At 40.6% G+C, this 21,419-nt stretch overlaps 1 protein-coding gene across 2 annotated transcripts in view; it reads right to left on the reverse strand.

The window, feature by feature from the left end:
• The window catches only part of BMP1 (bone morphogenetic protein 1), a 160,218-nt gene that overhangs the window by 39,898 nt on the left and 98,901 nt on the right, over positions 1-21,419 (reverse strand). For both annotated transcript variants that reach the window (XM_070765346.1, XM_070765345.1), the window contains exons 8-9: positions 13,735-13,859; positions 5,346-5,461 (exon numbers count right to left, since the gene is read on the reverse strand). In XM_070765346.1, the coding sequence (XP_070621447.1) occupies positions 5,346-5,461; positions 13,735-13,859 (241 nt within the window). The remainder of the gene's footprint in view (positions 1-5,345; positions 5,462-13,734; positions 13,860-21,419) is intronic.

Raw genomic sequence — 21,419 nt, forward strand, 5'->3', positions numbered from 1 at the left:
GCTGAAGCCGACCAGACTAAGGATGCTAGCTGGGTGACTACCAGGCAGGTAGATTTCCCCCTCCTATTTTCCTCTCCCAAAACAAACTTTACTCTGAAAAATATGGTATATGTAGGTAGTCTTTGATTTAAAACAGTGCATTTAATGACTGTTGGAAGTTATAACAACACTGGAAAAAAGTAACACAACTGTTGTTCACACTTCCAGTCCTTGCAGCATCCCCATGCTCACGTGATCAAAATTTGTCATCTGATTCCCATTTATGACAGTTGATAGGTCATATAATCTCTTCCAACAAATCCATAGGGAAGGCAGATTGACTTAACAACTGGGTTACTAACTTCCCAACTGCAATGATTCACTTTAAAAATGGTGGCTAGAAAGATTGTAAAATGGGGCAGAATTCACTTAATATAGCTAGAGGCATAACAAGATGTATGTAAGAGGGATGTAAAGCACTGTGAAGCGATATATACCTCTAAATGCTATTGTTATAGTCTAAATGCTATTGTTAATGGGTGAACAGTGTGGTCAGGTGGTAGGGAAAGCAAGTAGGGTGCTTGGCTGCATAGCTAGAGGTATAACAAGCAGGAAGAGGGAGATTGTGATCCCGCTGTATAGAGCGCTGGTGAGACCCCATTTGGAATAATACTGTGTCCAGTTCTGGAGACTTTACCTACAAAAAGATATGGATCAAATTGAACGGGTCCATAGACAGGCTATAAAAATGGTGGAAGGTCTTCAGCATAAAACTTATCAGGAAAGACTTAATGAATTCAATCTGTGTAGTCTGGAGGACAGAAGGGAAAGGGGGGACATGATCAAAAGATTTAAAGACGTTAAAGGGTTAAACAAGATTCAGGAGGGAAGTGTTTTTAAGATATTGACAAAATTGAATGGGTCCAAAAATGGTGGAAGGTCTTAAGCATAAAACCTATCAGGAAAGACATCATGAACTCAATCTGTCTAATCTGGAGGACAGAAGAGAAAGGAAGGACGTGATCGAGACATTTAAATATGTTAAAGGATTAAATAAGATTCAGGAGACACATGTTTTTAATAGGAAAATGAACACAAGAACAAGGGGGCACAATCTGAGGTTAATTGGGGGAAAGATCAGAAGCAACGTGAGAAAATATGATTTTACTGAAAGAGTAGTAGATCCTCGGAACAAACTTCCAGCAGACGTGGTTGGTAAATCCACAGTAACTGAATTTAAACATGCCTGGGATAAACATATATCCATCCTAAGATAAAATACAAAAAATAGTATAAGGGCAGACTAGATGGACCATGAGGTCTTTTTCTGCTGTCAATCTTCTATGTTTCTAAGTTTAACAACTGTCTCACTTAGCCACAGAGATTTGGGGGCTCCATTGTTGTGGTAAGCCAAGCACTAGGCACATGTTCTTTTGTTATGTGTGGGAAAACAAGTTGGCTGGAGATATCCCCGAGCCAGACAGTTAAGCCTGTGCCAAACTAACAGTAATTTAGACTCCGTCATCTTAAAAAACGGTCCCAAATCAGAATTTGCGAGACATGAAGAAATGGATGCTTTTTCCAGAAAGAATACTCTTTCCCAAGCCAGAGAAAACAGAGATAATCCTGTTGAATTACATTACAGCGTTGCATGAGATAGTAAAACTGGCAAAAGAGCCTAAGGAGAGAAAATGTTAGTTCGTGTCTGCTATCTTCATCAAGTACTGACAGAATGCAATAGGGGCATCTGTTATTTCTTCTCCTGACTCAAGTTTGGAAGGGGTGATAGACATATAAATCTTTGCAATGATGTTATGGGGGACTTACGAAGTAAGTTAACTTAGATTTGAACCCTTCTTCCTACAGCAGCGGTCCCCAAACTTGGCAACTTTAAGACTTGTGGACTTAACTCCCAGAATTCTCCAGCCAGCTATGCTGACAGTCAGGAAATTCATATTTAAGTTTGGGTCTACTTCTTCAAAGCTTCTAACCATTGCAACAGTTCCATCTCAACTGTGTGGCACTCTATAGCAGAGGTCTTCGAACTTGGCCACTTTAAGACTTTTGGACTTCAACTCCCAGAATTCTCCAGCCAGCTATGTTCACAGTCAGGAAACCCATCTTTAAGTTTGGGTCTATTTCTTCAAAGCTTCTATCCATTGCTCAGGTATGAGCAACAGTTCCATCTCCAGGGTGTGACACTCTGTGGCAGAGATCTTCCAACTTGGCCACTTTAAGACTTGTGGACTTCAACTCCCAGAATTCTCCAGCCAGCATAATACGCTAGCTAGACCAGAAGTCTTCAAAATTGGCCACTTTAAGCCTTGTGGTCTTCAACACCCAGAATTCTCCAGCCAGCATAATACGCTAGCTAGACCAGAGGTCTTCAAACTTGGCAACTTTAAGACTTGTGATCTTCAACTCCCAGAATTCTCCAGCCTGCATAATACCCTAGCTAGACCAGAGGTCTTCAAACTTGGCAACTTTAAGACTTGTGGTCTTCAACTCCCAGAATTCTCCAGCCAGCATAATATGCTAGCTAGACCAGGTCTTCAAACTTGGTGACTTTAAGACTTGTGGACTTCAACTCCCAGAATTCTCCAGCCAGCATAATACACTAGCTAGACCAGAGGTCTTCAAATTTTGGCCACTTTAAGACTTGTGGACTTCAACTCCCAGAATTCTCCAGCCAGCATAATACGCTAGCTAGACCAGAGGTCTTCAAAGTTGGCAACTTTAAGACTTGTGGTCTTCAACTCCCAGAATTCTCCAGCCAGCATAATACGCTAGCTAGACCAGAGGTCTTACTCCAATTCCCAGAATTCTCCAACCAGCATAATACGCTAGCTAGACCAGAGGTCTTCAAAGTTGGCAACTTTAAGACTTGTGGACTCCAACTCCCAGAATTCTGGGAGTTGAAGTCCACAAGTCTTAAAGTGGCCAAGTTGGAAGACTTCTGGTCTAGCTAGCGTATTATGCTGGCTGGAGAATTCTGGGAGTTGAAGTCCACAAGTCTTAAAGTGGCCAAGTTGGAAGACTTCTGGTCTAGCTAGCGTATTATGCTGGCTGGAGAATTCTGGGAGTTGAAGTCCACAAGTCTTAAAGTGGCCAAGTTGGAAGACCTCTGTCCTATGCCAAATGGCCTCCCAGTATTACAACATATTTTTATTCCAGCATGACAAACTGCCTCCAGCTGTTCCTCTGGTTGTTTTTGTCTGTGTTCTCAAAATAGGACGAGGAAACCAGATACCCGAAGCAATATTAAAAATGGATTAAGAGAGGAAGAGACTGGGATTAAGGCAACCTGATGTCCTCCATATGTTTTGGACAACTCCCGCCACGCCTCGCTCTTTGCCATCACGATTGGGGCTTATGGGACTCGATGTGTAAAACATCTGTAGTACATTAGGATACTTTTCTCTGCAAAATCTTTTGAGGGGGGGGATAAAAGAGGAGAGAAGGTGTTGGGATTGACAGATGCAGTTTAAACCATAGTTAGGTGATCTTAGGTTACGTACGTTCATCATTTAGACCAGTGTTTCTCAACCTTGGCAACTTGAAGATATTTGGACTTCAACTCCCAGAATTCCCCAGCCAGCATTCGCTGCCTGGGGAATTCTGGGAGTTGAAGTCCAAATATCTTCAAGTTGCCAAGGTTGGGAAACACTGCTTTAGACAACTCTAACTTCAATGAATAAAGACTCCGATCCCAACAACTTATCTTTAATGTGCTTTTTGCTTTGCAACAATACTTTCATTAGTAGCTCACCTATGATTTCTTACTGCTATTTTTTTTCCTTACTAGAGAAATAATCTCTTAAGGAGGAAAAGGTAGAATAAGTTACATAATTTAGCTGTCAAGATTCCAGGTAACATCCAGACTAAATCAGAATCAGAGTCAAAACATTCCTCAAAGTTCCAATTTATTTCTGGAGCCATCCTGACACCTTCACTGGGAAACCTGATTCTGAGTTTCCAACCCAGTTGAAACTTCACATGCTTTTCCCCCCACCCACAAATTTGTCACATTGCCCACTCAGATTGTGCCAGCGTGGCCAATCCTCCTTCTGCTTCCGCCCAGGTGGGTGGGCATGGGATGTCCTTGAACCACTCGAAAGAATGCTTTGTGCCTGCATCTGTCCCCTCATGAAAATCACCCTTCCCATCAAGTTCCCATAAATATCAGGCCTTCTATAGATAGTGTGGCAAGATGTTAATTTTTCACCAACTTCTGCACTGGCTTGACATTGGGGTTATAAATAAAGGATACATAGAAACATAGAAGACTGGGGGCAGAAAAAGACCTCATGATCCATCTAGTCTGCCCTTATACTATTTTTTGTATTTTATCTTAGGATGGATCTATGTTTATCCCAGGCATGTTTAAATTCAGTTACTGTGGATTTATCTACCACATCTGCTGGAAGTTTGTTCCAAGGATCTACTACTCTTTCAGTAAAATAATATTTTCTCATGTTGCTTTTGATCTTTCCCCCAACTAACTTCAGATTGTGTCCCCTTGTTCTTGTGTTCACTTTCCTATTAAAAACACTTCCCTCCTGGACCGTATTTAACCCTTTGATATATTTAAATGTTTCGATCATGTCCCCACTTTTCCTTCTGTCCTCCAGACTATACAGATGGAGTTCATGAAGTCTTTCCTGATACGTTTTATGCTTAAGACCTTCCACCATTCTTGTAGCCCGTCTTTGGACCCGTTCAATTTTGTCAATATCTTTTTGTAGGTGAGGTCTCCAGAACTGAACACAGTATTCCAAATGTGGTCTCACCAGCGCTCTATACAGCGGGATCACAATCTCCCTCTTCCTGCTTGTTATACCTCTAGCTATGAAGCCAAGCATCCTACTTGCTTTTCCTACCGCCCAACCACACTGCTCACCCATTTTGAGACTGTCAGATATCACTACCCCTAAATCCTTCTCTTCGGAAGTTTTTGCTAACACAGAACTGCCAATACAATACTCAGATTGAGGAATTCCTTTTCCCCAAGTGCATTATTTTACAAATGGAAACATTAAACTGCAGTTTCCATTGCTTTGACCATTTATCTAGTAAAGCAAAAATCATTTACCATATTACAGATGCCTCCAGGAATATCAACCCTATTGCACACTTTAGAGCCATCGGCAAATAGGCAAACCTTCCCTACCAGACCTTCCCCTAATACCTGTATTTCTTGGAATAAACTAGTTGGATGGCATTAATAGTGTCCACCAAATGCAATAATTCCCAAGAGAAAGAAGAAGAACAGGCATAAAGAAGAACAGGAAGTCCAGCATTCTAGTAAGATGGTTTGGACAATTCCATTAAAAAGGAGGCAGGGGGGGAACTGAACCAGCACCTACCTTTTCTCCTGGCGTGACTGATATTCTCCAGATGCAATGCTTGTGTGCCGAATATCCATTGGGGAAGTCAGGTGAAGAGAAATTCCCTTGACTGTCTTGCAGTGTTTCTCCACAAGCTGCAGGAGAAGAAAAAAAAAAAAGAGGAAACACAAAAATAAATATACATAAATTTTAAAAAAGCAATTAAAAACAGGACATAGCCTGAATTTAGGATCCTGTTGTGGCCTATTTAGACTTACAGTAAATACCACTTCTTAGTGCTCTTACATTTAATACAGAATGTATGTATGTATGTATGTATGTATGTATGTATGTATGTATGTATGTATGTATGTATGCATGTATATATATATACACCTATAATTGTTCTGAGTTCGGGTTTTGCCCTGTGTAATATTTTGAATGTCTATGCTTAGACATTCAAAATATTACATGGGGCAAAACCCGAACACAGAACAATCTACGTACATATACCCATGGAAATCTATGAAAACACACACACACACATATATATATAATGGTCTTGGTATATTCGGGTTTCTTCCCGTGCTGGATTTAGAAATTTCTGGCGATGTTTCGACGAGGTCTCACTCATCATCTTCAGGCTGGTGTTTCTGTCCTTGTTCTAGAGCGAACACAGCGAGACCTGAGCTGCCTTCCTTCTATAAATACTGGTGGCTGGGTGTGGTTTGATGGCTCAGCAATTGCCTGCTGTGTAGAAACTTCCTGGTGAGTCAGTGGGGTAACACCTGGGGTCGTTGATTGAACTGAGGTATGCTGATTAGTTAATGATTGTGGATTAGGGGTGATATCCTGAGTAGTTGGAGCTTGCAGGCTACTTGGTTGTTGTGCAATGTGTGTTCTGAGTCTGGTTTCAGTTTCTATGGCTGGGATACATTTGTTAATGAGGGCTGGTTTCCAGATGTCTGGTAGGCGGGAGGTACCATCCCGCTTGTTCATATTTTGGGGATGTTTTTCTATCTCGATGGCTTCCATGATTATTCTTTTGCTGTAGTGTTCTGTTTTGGAAATTAGTTTGGTACTGTCAAAATCAATTTCATGTCCTGTGGTTTTGAAGTGTTGGAAAAGGGAAGACTTTTTTTTTTCTTAATGCATTCTTATGTTCTGCAACACTTGCATTTACTCTCCTGTTGGTTTGTCCAATATATGTGGCTGGGCAGATTTTACACGGCATTTGATAAACTCCCTGGTTTTCTAGCTGGATATTGTCTTTGGGGTTTCTTAGGATGTTGGCTATTTTTTTATCTGTACCAAAGGCTGTCTTGATGTTGTGTTTTTTGTTTGGTGTTTTTGTACTTGCTTTAATAAAAAAATTAAAATTCAAAAAAATAAACCAAAAGCAAATGATGACCAGCTGTTCTTCTGTTCCTCCAGGCCTCTAATTTCTGATATTTGCCTATGCGTGGGCGACGTACTTTAATTTCCATCCATCCTATCTTTGCCGTTGTGCATTGACATATTTTGACAATGCTGGTTCCTACATCCTCCTGCTTAAAATACCAGTGCAGAGGAGGGATCACAGAATCACCCCATTTTTCCTTCAATGAATTGCATCCGTTACTTATTTCTTATCACTCCTGAAATTGGCTCTCATTTGAGATAATGGCTCCCCCTAATCCTCCCCCAAAATTTCTACAGCTTGTTCTGCAGCTGTGCAAGTAACTATGGAAACCCAAGCAGATGCCACGTTGCCACAGTGACAGAAGTCAGGACTTGATGGAAGGCTTGAGTCAAAAACCTAAAGATTTGTAGGTTCCATAAGATGTTTTACTGGTGGCATTATGTCTGGGCAAGTTTAGCAAAAATCTCACACTACTTACCAGAGCTTACAAAACTTTCGCCAGACCCATCCTCGAATACAGCTCATCTGTTTGGAACCCATATCGCATCTCAGACATTAACACCCTTGAAAATGTCCAAAGATACTTCACCAGAAGAGCCCTTCACTCCTCCACTCAAAACAGAATACCCTATGAGACTAGACTTTCAATCCTGGGCCTAGAAAGCCTAGAACTAAGACGCCTTAAACAAGATCTAAGTATTGCCCACAAGATCATATGCTGCAATGTCCTGCCTGTCGGTGACTACTTCAGCTTCAATCACAACAACACAAGAGCACACAACAGATTTAAACTTAATATTAACCGCTCCAAACTTGACTGTAAAAAATATGACTTCAGTAATCGAGTTGTCGAAGCATGGAACTCATTACCAGACTCCATAGTGTCATCCCCAAACCCCCAACACTTTACCCTTAGACTATCCACGGTTGACCTCTCCAGATTCCTAAGAGGCCAGTAAGGGGTGAGTACAAGTGCACTACAGTGCCTTCCGTCCCCTGTCCTATTGCTCTCCTATATCTCCTATACCTTTCTTCTATTCCTATATCTCTTCTTCTATTCTTTCATTGATATGTTCTATTACTATACCTTCTTTTCTATTCTTTCTTAGATATATTTTACTATGAGTATCTCCTCTATAACCTTCATCATGTATTTTACTATGTGTATATAGATATATACCCACTAAAATCCTCATTGTGTATTGGACAAAATCAATAATTAATTAATTAATTGATTAATTGATTGAATAAATAAATAGATGGATGGATGGATGAATGAAGGAAGGAAGGAAAATGTTAGATTGTGCCAAATTAAGTAAACTAACGTATGAATTAAAGAATAAACAAAATAAAGATTATTATACTGAATGGGGGAAATTATATAGCTGGATTGAAAAGAGAAAAAAAAATCAAATTAACGTTTAAGAAAAAGAAAGACTTGTTGAAACAGAAATTTTAGACTCTAGACTGATAACTTTCTTAACTCTGCCTCTAGTTTTGTCTCTTCCCCGATAAATACATTCTAGAGATGAAATTTGAACAACATCTGGGGTTTCCTTTATGACTCTTTTTTTAAAAAAAAAAGTTGATAGAGCAGGCTGAAATAATTAATGGATTCTAATTAGAAAACCTGACTTTTAATTTTTAATCCAATCTGAGACAATCATACTTTTGTAAAGCACTATTCTTTTATAAACTGTTCTGGACTGATTTATCATCTTCATTGAAATACTGTTATATGGACTTTTAAATTGGAAACCAGTTGATTTCTGAAGAGAGTATGTTTCACATTATCCCTTGCCCTATGACTGATCCTCCGACAATATTTTTTTTAAAAAATTGCCTTTGTAAAAAGGCCATACGCCCAAGCCACTGGAGAAAGTCTGGAAAATGAGGATAGTTTTTTGTAAACTCTCACAAATGCGCTTGGGAGATGTCTAAGAGAAGCATATTTGACTCAGGCCACTGACCACATTTTCCGTGACAAATGGCATGTGAATTGACTGTACATTCTTGGACTTTGAACTAACATGTGGAAGTATAAAACAGTGGACTATGAGTTATTTCATATTTCACTCTGACATGTTAAAACCAACCCATACTTTCTCGATCAAGGCCAAAGGGTCACTCCCTCAACAAAGATCCTCCAAAAGACCTCACCTACAAAAAGATATTGACAAAATTGAATGGGTCCAAAGATGGGCTACAAGAATGGTGGAAGGTCTTAAGCATAAAACGTATCAGGAAAGACTTCATGAACTCAATCTGTAGAGTCTGGAGGACAGAAGGAAAAGGGGGGGACATGATCGAAACATTTAAATATGTTAAAGGGTTAAATAAGGTCCAGGAGGGAAGTGTTTTTAATAGGAAAGTGAACACAAGAACAAGGGGACACAATCTGAGGTTAGTTCAGATCGTGCAGAATGCAGCTGCGAGAGCGGTCATGGGCTTACCTAGGTATGCCCATGTTTCACCAACACTCCGCAGTTTGCATTGGTTGCCGATCAATTTCTGGTCACAATTCAAAGTGTTGGTTATGACCTTTAAAGCCCTTCATGGCACTGGACCAGAATATCTCCGAGACCGCCTTCTGCCGCACGAATCCCAGCGACTGATTAGGTCCCTTCTCCGGGTCTCGTCAACTAAACAATGTCGGTTGGCGGGCCCCAGGGGAAGAGCCTTCTCTGTGGTGGCCCCGACTCTCTGGAACCAACTCCCCCCAGAGATTCGAACTGCCCCTACTCTCCTTGCCTTTCGTAAGCTCCTTAAAACCCACCTTTGTCGTCAGGCATGGGGGAACTGAGACATCTCCCCTGGGCATATACAATTTATGCATGGTATGTTTGTGTGTATGTTTGCTTAGTAAATGGGTTTTTTAAAAATATTTTAAACTATAATTTAGATTTGTCATGAATTGTTGTATTCTGTTGTGAGCCGCCCCGAGTCTGCGGAGAGGGGCGGCATGAATGAATGAATGAATGAATGAATGAATGAATGAATGAATGAATAAATAAATAAATAAATAAATAGTTGGGGGAAAGATCAAAAGCAACATGAGAAAATATTATTTTACTGAAAGAGTAGTAGATCCTTGGAACAAACTTCCAGCAGACGTGGTAGATAAATCCACAGTAACTGAATTTAAACATGCTTGGGATAAACATAGATCCATCCTAAGATAAAATACAGAAAATAGTATAAGGGGAGACTAGATGGACCATGAGACTTCTATGTTTCGATGTTTCTAAATCAGATATCACTTATGTTGGCTAGACCATAGCAGCAGAAAAGTGATACATTTTGTAATCAATAAAGTGCAACAACTCCATTTCATAGCCACAGAGCTGGTTCTATGCACCTCAAAGAACTAATACCATATTTTTTGGAGTATAAGAGGCACCGGAGTATATGACTCACCTTAGTTTTTGGGAAGGAAAATAGGGGGGGGGGGATCTGCCTACAAGGATGCTAGCATCCTTCATCTGGTCAGCTTCAGCACAGTATTTTATCCCCAGGTTAGGGCTGGGGAAAATCTTATTTGGAGCAAGTAGCAATAAAAAAAACTTGCAAAGACTTAGAGCTGGAAAAAACATTCTTCGGGGAGAGTAATAATGAAAAAAGCCTGCAAGCACCTAAGAGCTGTGAGGATCATTAGCACCTTGTTGGGGCTGGAAAAAACATATCCGGAGCGAGTAGTAATGAAAAAAAGCCTGCAGAGATTTAGAGCTGGAAAAAACATTATTTGGAGCAATTAGCAATGTGAAAAAGCCTGCAAGTTGATAAGAGCTGGGAAGATCTTTAGTGTTTAGTTAGGGCTGAAAAATAAGCTTCGGAAAATCTACATCCAGAGTAAAAGACACAAATTTTCAGCCTCTTTTGGGAAGGAAAAAGGTGCATCTTATATTCCAAAATATATGGTAATTATTTTAATTTGTTTTTTAAAAAAGGACTTTTTTTCCCAAACCTCTTTGTTAAAGTTACTTTTTAGACCCATATTCAAATAACACTGGACAAAACGGAAGCAAAAATATAGGCGAAAATAGCCAAAATCTCACGAGATTTGGCTTGTGGTGCCAAATCTCTTGCGAGGCTGTGCGTGCACATGTCGGGAGCATGTTCCATGCGCCAGCTGCCAAGGACTGTCCAGTTAGCACAGTAAGTGGCTGCCTAATATTGGATTCAACCTAGAAATTGTTGTGGTTAGCTCTGGCCCAGCTCCTGCCCCAAGGACTGTAGATGTGGGGGAGACATCCACATGCCGCAGGCCTGTTTTGCTCCCGGTGGAATCTGCTGATGAAGGCTCCTCTGACCAAGAAGACATGAGTGACAGGGAGGAGGAGAGTGGGGCAGACAGCTCAGAAGGAGATCAATTATCTAGCTCAGGGGTAGGGAACGTTGGCTCTTCTATGACTTGTGGACTTCAACTCCCAGAATTCTCTGAACTAGAATGATTGGCTCAGGAATCCTGGGAGTTGAAGTCCACAATTCTCTGAACTAGAATGATTGGCTCAACTCCCAGAATTCTCTGAACTAGAATGATTGGCTCAGGAATCCTGGGAGTTGAAGTCCACAATTCTCTGAACTAGAATGATTGGCTCAGGAATCCTGGGAGTTGAAGTCCACAAGTCATAGAAGAGCCAACGTTCCCTACCCCTGATCTAGCTCCTCCTTGGATTCGGAACAAGAGTTAATGATACAGCCACGCATGCGGAGAGCGATGCATAGGCAACAACAACTGAGAGATTATTATCAAAGAAAATGAGGCCACTTGTGATTGGGTGAAGCTGTGGTAATTAGTGAGGCTGCTATAAAGAGCAGTGTGTGGGTTTGGCCATTGTGGAGGATTATCTGATCGTTGTGTTTCGTGACTGCTTTACTGACTTTGACCTTGGTGTGTTGCTTTTCCCCCCGCTTTGAAACTAAACCAGGGCAAAGTGTGTTTCACTTTGTGAAAGAAGAAGGACTGTGAATTGCCTCACAGCTGCAAGATAAGTATCACAGAACTGATAAGGGACTTGTACCAATTACCAGTTTGTTTGGAGACCAGTGCTCTTTGCTATACCAAAAGAGGGCTTAGATTAAGTGAATTTTCATTATAAAGAACATTGTTTTGAATTTTCAAACGTGTGTGTGTCTGAAATTTGTACCTGTGAATTTTTGGGAGGATTCTACCAGAGAGCCCGACAGAACAGAAATAAGGAGAAATTTTCTGACAGTAAAAACAATCAACCAATTGAAGGTGAAGTTGCCTTCCAAAGTTGTGGGAGCTTCACCACTGGAGGCTTTTAAGAAGGGACTGCAGAAATGGTGTTAGGGTCTCCTGCTTTGGCAGGGGGTAGGACTAGATGACCTACACTGTCCCTTCCAGCTCTGTTATCCTAATCATTTCCCTGCAACAGGTCCCAGCTCCTTCCTTATGTTCCTTCCCTCTTCTTCGTCCTGGCTCAATCACCCATTCAAAGAATTTCCTGCAGGAAACGCTGCATTCCTTACTAGCAAAAACAACTCCTTTCTGTTTGTAAACGTCAGTCCTCTCCACGGAAACAGATACCCAGCAGGGGATGGAGGCTGGAAAACTCCAAGCCAGGTCAGGTCTTGGGAATCAAGCTGGAAGCAAGAGTTTCACACACTCCTCTGTCTTTGGCTCCCGATGCTTTGCCTTCTGTTCTGACATCTGTTCAGTTTCCAGAGCCAAAACTGGCGTGGATTGGATGGTCTCCAGGACTGGGTGACGGTCGGCTCCGAAACCCTGCATTATGTCATGCTTGTATCCACTTGGAAAGGGAGAGGTGAGATTGGAGCCCGGAGTGAAACTCTGGGCGGGATTGTAAAATACAGCAGAAGGATGGAAATATTCTGGGTTTAGCTAGTTACACACAGGACGGCTTCAACCATCTGAAGGAAACAAGCCTTCTATCATGGTCACTCTCCAAAGCACAATGAAATAAAAATGAGGATGATTGAAGGTGAGAAAACAGAGAGCCGACAAATGCTCTATAAACTGAATAAACAAATTCTCACAGCCAACCCACACTCAGTAAAAGACCTTGGAATACTAATATCAAATGACCTAAGTGCTAAAGCCCACTGCAACAATATCGCCAAAAAGGCTTCTAGAGTGGTTAACCTGATCCTACGTAGCTTCTGCTCCGGCAATCTCACACTACTCACAAGAGCCTACAAAACTTTTGCCAGACCCATCCTTGAATACAGCTCATCTGTCTGGAACCCATACCACATCTCGGACATCAACACCCTTGAAAATGTCCAAAGATATTTCACCAGAAGAGCCCTTCACTCCTCCACTCGAAACAGAATATCCTACGAAAATAGACTAACAATCCTGGGCCTAGAAAGCCTAGAACTACGGCACCTAAAACAAGATTTGAGTATTGCCCACAAGATCATATGCTGCAACGTCCTACCGGTCAAAGGCTACTTCAGCTTCAACCGCAATAACACAAGAGCACGCAACAGATTCAAACTTAATACGAACCGCTCCAAACTTGACTGTAAAAAATATGACTTTAACAATCGAGTTGTCGAAGCGTGTAACTCATTACCGGACTCAATAGTGTCAACCCCTAACCCCCAACATTTCTCCCTTAGACTATCCATGATTGACCTCTCCAGGTTCCTAAGAGGTCAGTAAGGGGCATACATAAGTGCACTGGTGTGCCTTTTGTCCCCTGTCCAATTGTCTTTCCTTTATCTCATATATCATATATATTTTCTTCCTTTCATATATCTTCTCCTCTATTTTTACATATTATCTTTATATATATTACTTCATGTCTATTCTCTTCCATTTGTATATACAAATCTAATTAATAATAATAATAATAATAATAATATGTTTCTATGTTTCTATGTTTCTATTAGAAAGTGCATGTTTTTTCCCATCATAAATGGTGTTTTTTTTGTGATAATAAGGCTTCAATTTCACCTGGTCCACTTGACAAAGAATGATCCAATAGAAATTTAAAATAGATTCCTCTTTTGTAAAATGCAGCCCACAATCCTTACCTGGACACTTGTAGAGTTTGCGTGCCTGGGCGATATCTCCTTTGCTCAGTCGCGTTCTCTGCCCAATGGAGGGCTGCATCCCATTCACATTATATTTGGGGAGAATGGTGTCGAGGAAGATGCCCCTGAAAAGACACAAAGGATAACACTCTCAGCTTTGAGCTGCCATGCACAGACACAACCAAACACCTTGGTTCATAACTGGTGACTGGGAGTCAGCCATCTGGGGAAAAAAATAGATTGGTTATTTTGCAAAAGAGAAAGTAAGTGAGATGGTGGCTGGCATAAACTTGGGCTTTTAAAAAAATGTTACTTATCCTGCACTGTTCACCCATTTTGAGACTGTCAGAAATCACTACCCCTAAATCCTTCTCTTCTGAAGTTTTTGCTAACACAGAACTGCCAATACAATACTCAGATTGAGGATTCCTTTTCCCCAAGTGCATTATTTTACATTTGGAAACATTAAACTGCAGTTTCCATTGCTTTGACTATTTATCTAGTAAAGCTAAATCATTTACCATATTACAGACCCCTCCAGGAATATCAACCCTATTGCACACTTTAGAGTCATCGGCAAATAGGCAAACCTTCCCTACCAGACCTTCCCCTATGTCACTCACAAACATATTAAAAAGAATAGGACCCAGAACAGACCCTTGTGGCACACCGCTTGTAACCTGTCTCTGCTCAGAATACTCGCCATTAACAATAACTCTCTGATGTCTACGCTTCAGCCAGCTTGAAATCCACTGAACTATCCAGGGATTAAGTCCAATCTTCACTAATTTATCTATCAGTTCTTTATGTGGAACCGTATCAAAGGCTTTGCTGAAGTCCAGATAGGCAACATCCGCGGCACCACCTTGATCCAACACCTTTGTGACATAGTCAAAGAAATCAATGAGATTAGTCTGACATGATTTGCCTTCAGTAAAGAGCATTATAGAGCATTAAGTTCTACAACTGTGTTATTAGCAGGGCATCAGATTTTTTTTAATATTGCTGTGACTAGATTTTTATATTGCTGTGCTAGATTTCTGTAGATGGAGATGGAGACAGGAGAAAAGATGGATGGTGGGATCATCATTAGTGACATAGGGGAAGGTTTGGTAGGGAAGGTTTGCCTATTTGCCGATGACTCTAAAGTGTGCAGTTTAATGTTTCCAAATGTAAAATAATGCACTTGGGGAAAAGGAATTCCTCAATCTGAGTATTGTATTGGCAGTTCTGTGTTAGCAAATACTTCAGAAGAAAAGGATTTAGGGGTAGTGATTTCTGACAGTCTCAAAATGGGTGAACAGTGCAGTCAGGCGGTAGGGAAAGCAAGTAGGATGCTTGGCTGCATAGCTAGAGGTATAACAAGCAGGAAGAGGGAGATTATGATCCCGCTATATAGAATGCTGGTGAGACCACATTTGGAATACTGTGTTCAGTTCTGGAGACCTCACCTACAAAAAGATATTGACAAAATTGAACGGGTCCAAAAACGGGCTACAAGAATGGTGGAAGGTCTTAAGCATAAAACGTATCAGGAAAGACTTAATGAACTCAATCTGTATAGTCTGGAGGACAGAAGGAAAAGGGGGGACATGATCGAAACATTTAAATATCTTAAAGGGTTAAATAAGGTCCAGGAGGGAAGTGTTTTTAATAGGAAAGTGAACACAAGAACAAGGGGACACAATCTGAAGTTAGTTGGTGGAAAGATCAAATGCAACATGAGAAAATATTATTTTACTGAAAGAATAGTAGATCCTTGGAACAAACTTCCAGCAGATAAATCCACAGTAACTGAATTTAAACATGCCTGGGATAAACACATATCCACCCTAAGATAAAATACAGAAAATAGTATAAGGGCAGACTAGATGGAACAGGAGGTCTTTTTCTGCCGTCGGACTTCTATGTTTCTATGTTTCTATCATTAGCTATTTCTGCAGTAGATCAATTCCAAGTTGGGTGCATCTAAAAACTGTGGCAACCTTCACTTAAGTCTTGATTCCTGTTCTTGGCCACATCAATCATTCCTTCTCCCAGGTTTTCACGTGATTCTTAAATCGGTTGCCCTTATGAAAGTTTCCAACTTGGCTGCAAGAATATAGGATGAGTTACTAAAAACAACCATGGATGCCCTTGTAATTAGAAAGGCACCAGGGCGTAAATCCAGTGACTTCACCACAGGAAAAAAATTGCCCACGCAAAACCTTGCAACCAGTTTAAGCTCTTGCAGTCATTCTAAAGTAGTTCCAGACCCATCCGACATCACAAGAAGGACTAGCTGGTTTAATCCAAGAATATCTGGTTATATATGTTCTGTCGGGCTCTCTGGTAGACTCCTCCCAAAAATTCACAGGTAGAAATTTCAGACACACACACGTTTGAAAATTCAAAACAATGTTCTTTATAATGAAAAGTCACTTAAACTAAGCCCTCTTTTGGTATAGCAAAGAGCACTCGTCTCCAAACAAACTGGTAATTTGTACAAGTCCCTTATCAGTTCTGTGATACTTAGCTTGCAGCTGTGAGGCAATTCACAGTTCTTCTTCTTTCACAAAGTGAAACACACTTTGCTCTGGTTTAGTTTCAAAGCGGGGACAAATCAGCACACAAAAGGACCAAGTCAGTAAAGCAGTCACGAAACACAACGATCAGATAATCCTCCACAATGGCCAAACCCACAGGCTGCTTTTTATAGCAGCCTCACTAATGACCACAGCCCCACCCAACCACAGGTGGCCTCATTTTCTTTGATAATAATCTCTCAGTTGTTGTTGCCTATGCATCGCTCTCCGCATGCGTGGCTGTATCATTAACTCTTGTTCTGAATCCAAGGAGGAGCTAGAGAATTGATCTCCTTCTGAGCTGTCTGCCACGCTCTCCTCCTCCCTGTCACTCATGTCTTCTTGATCAGAGGAGCCTTCATCAGCAGATTCCACCGGGGGGCAAAACAGGCCTGCAGCATGTGGATGTCTCCCCCACATCCACAGTCCTTGGGGCAGGAGCTGGGCCAGAGCTAACCACAACAATACAGAAAATTTGAACTTCAACATCTCCCAAAATGCTATGCCGTCATCCTGGATAAAACATATCTCTTCTTCCTGCCCTTCTCTAAATAAACTGTCTAGCAAACACAATGATAGCATCTTAGAGAGATAATGCCATCAGCATTACAGAAAAAAGGCACAAAAGCATCCTGCAAAAGTTGAAAATTGAAGCCACGTGTCTGTTTGCAAAACTGACAGCTGGGCTTTTAATTTCCTAAGCAAGTTTAAAAACTGCCAGGCTTGTTCTTGGAAGATGCTCTTCAAACTGGTGGGGTTGAGTAACGCTCTTCAGAGAAACACAGAGTTCTCCCAACAGTGCAACTCGCCACTGACTCAACTGACAAAAATGGATTTGTGATGGTGGGAACGGGAAGACAGACAGACAAAGGGAGGGAGGGAGGGAGGGAGGGAATAAATCACTCCACGTCATGACTGCAAATCTCCATGTCCATTTGGGATCTTCAGCTGAAGAGGTTCCAAAAAGCTGTGGATGTAGAGGGATGGAGAAGAGAACTTCCAGGGAATCAGTGGTGGACTCCACAGAAAAGCAGATCCAACAGATGTAGTTGAAAGAGGAGCCACTGAATGGATTGGCTTCTCCGAATAGCATAGAAACATAGAAGTCTGACGGCAGAAAAAGACCTCATGGTCCATCGAGTCTGCCCTTATACTATTTCCTGTATTTTATCTTAGGATGGATATATGTTTATCCCAGCCCTGTTTAAATTCAGTTCCTGTGGATTTACCAACCACGTCTGCTGGGAGTTTGTTCCAAGGATCTACTACTCTTTCAGTCAAATAATATTTTCTCATGTTGCTTCTGATCTTTCCCCCAACTAACCTCAGATTGTGCCCCCTTGTTCTTGTGTTCACTTTCCTATTAAAAACACTTCCCTCTTGAACCTTATTGAACCCCTTAACGTATTTAAATGTTTCAATCATGTCCCCCCTTTCTCTTCTGTCCTCCAGACTATACAGATGGAGTTCATTAAGTCTTTCCTGGTAAGTTTTATGCTTAAGACCTTCCACCATTTTTGAAGTCCGTTTTTGGACCCGTTCAATTTGGTCAATCTCTTTTTGTAGGTGAGGTCTCCAGAATTGAACACAGTATTCCAAATGAGGTCTTCCCAGCGCTCTATACAGCGGGATCACAATCTCCCTCTTCCTGATTTTTATATCTCTAGCTATGCAGCCAAGCATTGTACTCGCTTCACGGATGCCAAACATATAGATGGTTATTGAAACGGATGTCCATGTGCCGCCTCTATGTTGGTTGAGAGAGGCAGGATTCCCTTGGGTACCATTTGTTTGGGGTCCAGGGAAAGGGAGGGTCTTGCCTTCTCTTTCTGTCATGGACCATTGGTGGGCCACTGTGTGACACAGAATGCTGGACTCAATGGGCTTTGGCCTGATTCAGCATGGCTCTTCTTATGTTCTTATGTTCCTCGTACACGGGGAAGCTTTGGCACAATAAATACCCCCCGAAAACAGTCCGTGTTAATTTTTTCCGAGGAGACACCCAGAGGCACGTCGTCAATATCCAGGATAACATAGACAATTCCAGCCCAAACCTGCCGAGATGCAGAAAATTGCCGAACAAGAATGAACATCGAGTGAACCACACCTTCTGAGCTTGTGGCCATTCATGCTCACATTTAACGTTGCTTGTAAATCCAGCCTCCTCGTGGAACTAAGATTGAGCAGGCACAAAAAGGAAAGGCGGGCGCAGAGACAAGAGACCTAGGCAGCAACCGTGCAGCTTGACAACAAGCAAAGCAGTGAATGCGCTCAGGTGCTGCATCCCAATAAGAAATTCCAGGAGTTGTGCAGTTGTGCACCCCTGATGGGCGCATGCAGGCCCCCATGTGAGATTTGGCTTCTGCACCTGCCCGGAAGCTGATGGGAGTAACGGACATGTTGGCAGAAGAAGACTGGTCAACGTGATGAACTTGTGGGTGAACTTCAACCCGGGTGGAGAAACCCTCGTAGCTTCAGCCTCGGGTTTCTCACAGATGTGCCAACATGGGTCTACTAATAAATTGGAACTTTGAGGAATTTTCTGCTTCAGACTGTGATTTAGTTTAGAAACATAGAAGATTGACGGCAGAAAAAGACCTCCTGGTCCATCTAGTCTGCCCTTATATTATTTCCTGTATTTTATCTTAGGATGGATCTATGTTTATCCCAGGCATGTTTAAATTCAGTTACTATGGATTTACCAACCATGTCTGCTGGACGTTTGTTCCAAGCATCTACTACTCTTTCAGTAAAATAATATTTTCTCACATTGCTTCTGATCTTTCCCCCAGCTAACCTCAGATTGGGCCCCCTTGTTCTTGTGTCCACTTTCCTATTAAAAACACTTCCCTCCTGATCTTATTTAACCCTTTGACATATTTAAATGTTTCGATCATGTCCCTCCTTTCCTTTCTGTCCTCCAGACTATACAGATTGAGTTCATGAAGTCTGTCGCTGGGATTCGGGCGGCAGAAGGCGGTCTCGGAGATATGGACCATGAGATCTTTTTCTGCTGTCAATCTTCTATGTTTCTAGTAACTGACACATAGAAACATAGAAACATAGAAACATAGAAGACTGACGGCAGAAAGAGACATCATAATCCATCTAGTCTGCCCTTATACTATTTTCTGTATTTTATTTTAGAATGGATATATGCTTATCCCAGGCATGTTTAAATTCAGTTCCTGTGGATTTAACAACCACGTCTCCTGGAAGTTTGTTCCAAACATCTACTCCTCTTTCAGTAAAATAATATTTTCTCATGTTGCTTCTGTTCTTTCCCCCAACTCATCTCAGATTGTGTTCCCTTGTTCTTGTGTCCACTTTCCTATTAAAAACACTTCCATCCTGAACCTTATTTAACCCTTTAACATATTTAAATGTTTCGATTGTGTCCCCCCTTTTCCTTCTGTCCTCCAGACTATACAGATTGAGTTCATGAAGTCTCTCCTGATAAGTTTTATGCTTAAGTTTCAGATGCTATTTGGAACCCAAGAAAGGTTCGCCATCACTGCCCTAGTGGAGTCAGGGTGGCTCACAACAAAAAATAAACACGGGGGAAAGGTCAGAAGCAACGTGAGAAAATATTATTTTACTGAAAGGGTAGTAGATGCTTGGAACAAACTTCCAGCAGATGTGGTTGGTAAATCCACAGTAACTGAATTTAAACATGCCTTAGGATACATCCTAAGATAAAATACAGGAAACAGTATAAGGGCAGACTAGATGGACCATGAGGTCTTTTTCTGCCGTCAATCTTCTATGTTTCTAGTAATAATAATAATAATAATAATAATAATAATAATAATAATAATATAATTTATTAGATTTGTATGCCGCTCCTCTCCGAAGACTCCGACACCTTCAATATTAAATGGTTTACATTTTGCAAAGAGTGGAAAGGTTTGATCTCAGACGGGGAGAAGGCCAGAAGATGGAAATCAACAAGGCTGGGGAAGAAAAACCGATAGCTTTTATGATGTTCTCAAGGAAAGAGTTAACACTGCACGTATAAGATTACCGACATTCAAGGCCTGGAGATTATTTTCAGGAGAACAATCCCCTACTGACTCTGGGGAGGGAGAGGGCTACCACGGCAGGAAATACCAGATATATTTATGATCCTTCCTTCCCACTGGGAATCTCTCCGCTCACTCATCAGATTTCATTCTGTGGAATTAGGTAATTTGGCTGAAAAGTTGTGAACTTTATTTGGTTCAGGGTGGGAAAATAGTTGACCAGGTCAGGGGTGATACAATCATTTTCATTTTGGTTTTTAAAAAAAACCTCAACTGTTATCAGCAGGAAAACAGGGCAAAGGGGAAAAACATGGAATTTCTTAAATAATAGAATAGGATAGGATAGGATAGAAAAGAATAGAATAGAATAGAAAATATGGAAGAGTAGAATAGAATAGAATAGAAAATATGGAATGGAATAATAGAATAGAAATAGAATAGAAATAGTATAAAATATAAAATATGGAAGAATAGAATAGAATAGAAAATATGGAATGGAAAAATAGAATAGAAATAGGATAGAAATAGGATAATATAGAAAATATGGAAGAATAGAAATAGAATAGAAATAGAATAGAAAATATGGAATAATAGAATAGAATAGAATAGAATATATGGAATGGAAGAATAGAATAGAAATAGAGTAGAAATAGTATAGAATAGAAAATATGGAAGAATAGAATAGAATAGAATAGAAAATATGGAAGAATAGAATAGAATAGAATAGAAAATGTGGAATGGAAGAATAGAATAGAAATAGAGTAGAAATAGCAGAGTAGAAAATATGGAAGAATAGAATAGAATAGAATAGAAAATATGGAATGGAAGAATAGAATAGAAATAGGATAGAAATAGGATAATATAGAAAATATGGAAGAATAGAAATAGAATAGAAATAGAATAGAAAATATGGAATAATAGAATAGAATAGAATAGAATATATGGAATGGAAGAATAGAATAGAAATAGAGTAGAAATAGTATAGAATAGAAAATATGGAAGAATAGAATAGAATAGAAAATATGGAAGAATAGAATAGAATAGAATAGAAAATGTGGAATGGAAGAATAGAATAGAAATAGAATAGAAATAGAATAGA

The sequence above is a fragment of the Erythrolamprus reginae genome, chromosome 12 (genome assembly GCF_031021105.1).
Source record: "Erythrolamprus reginae isolate rEryReg1 chromosome 12, rEryReg1.hap1, whole genome shotgun sequence".
Lineage (NCBI taxonomy): Eukaryota > Metazoa > Chordata > Lepidosauria > Squamata > Dipsadidae > Erythrolamprus > Erythrolamprus reginae.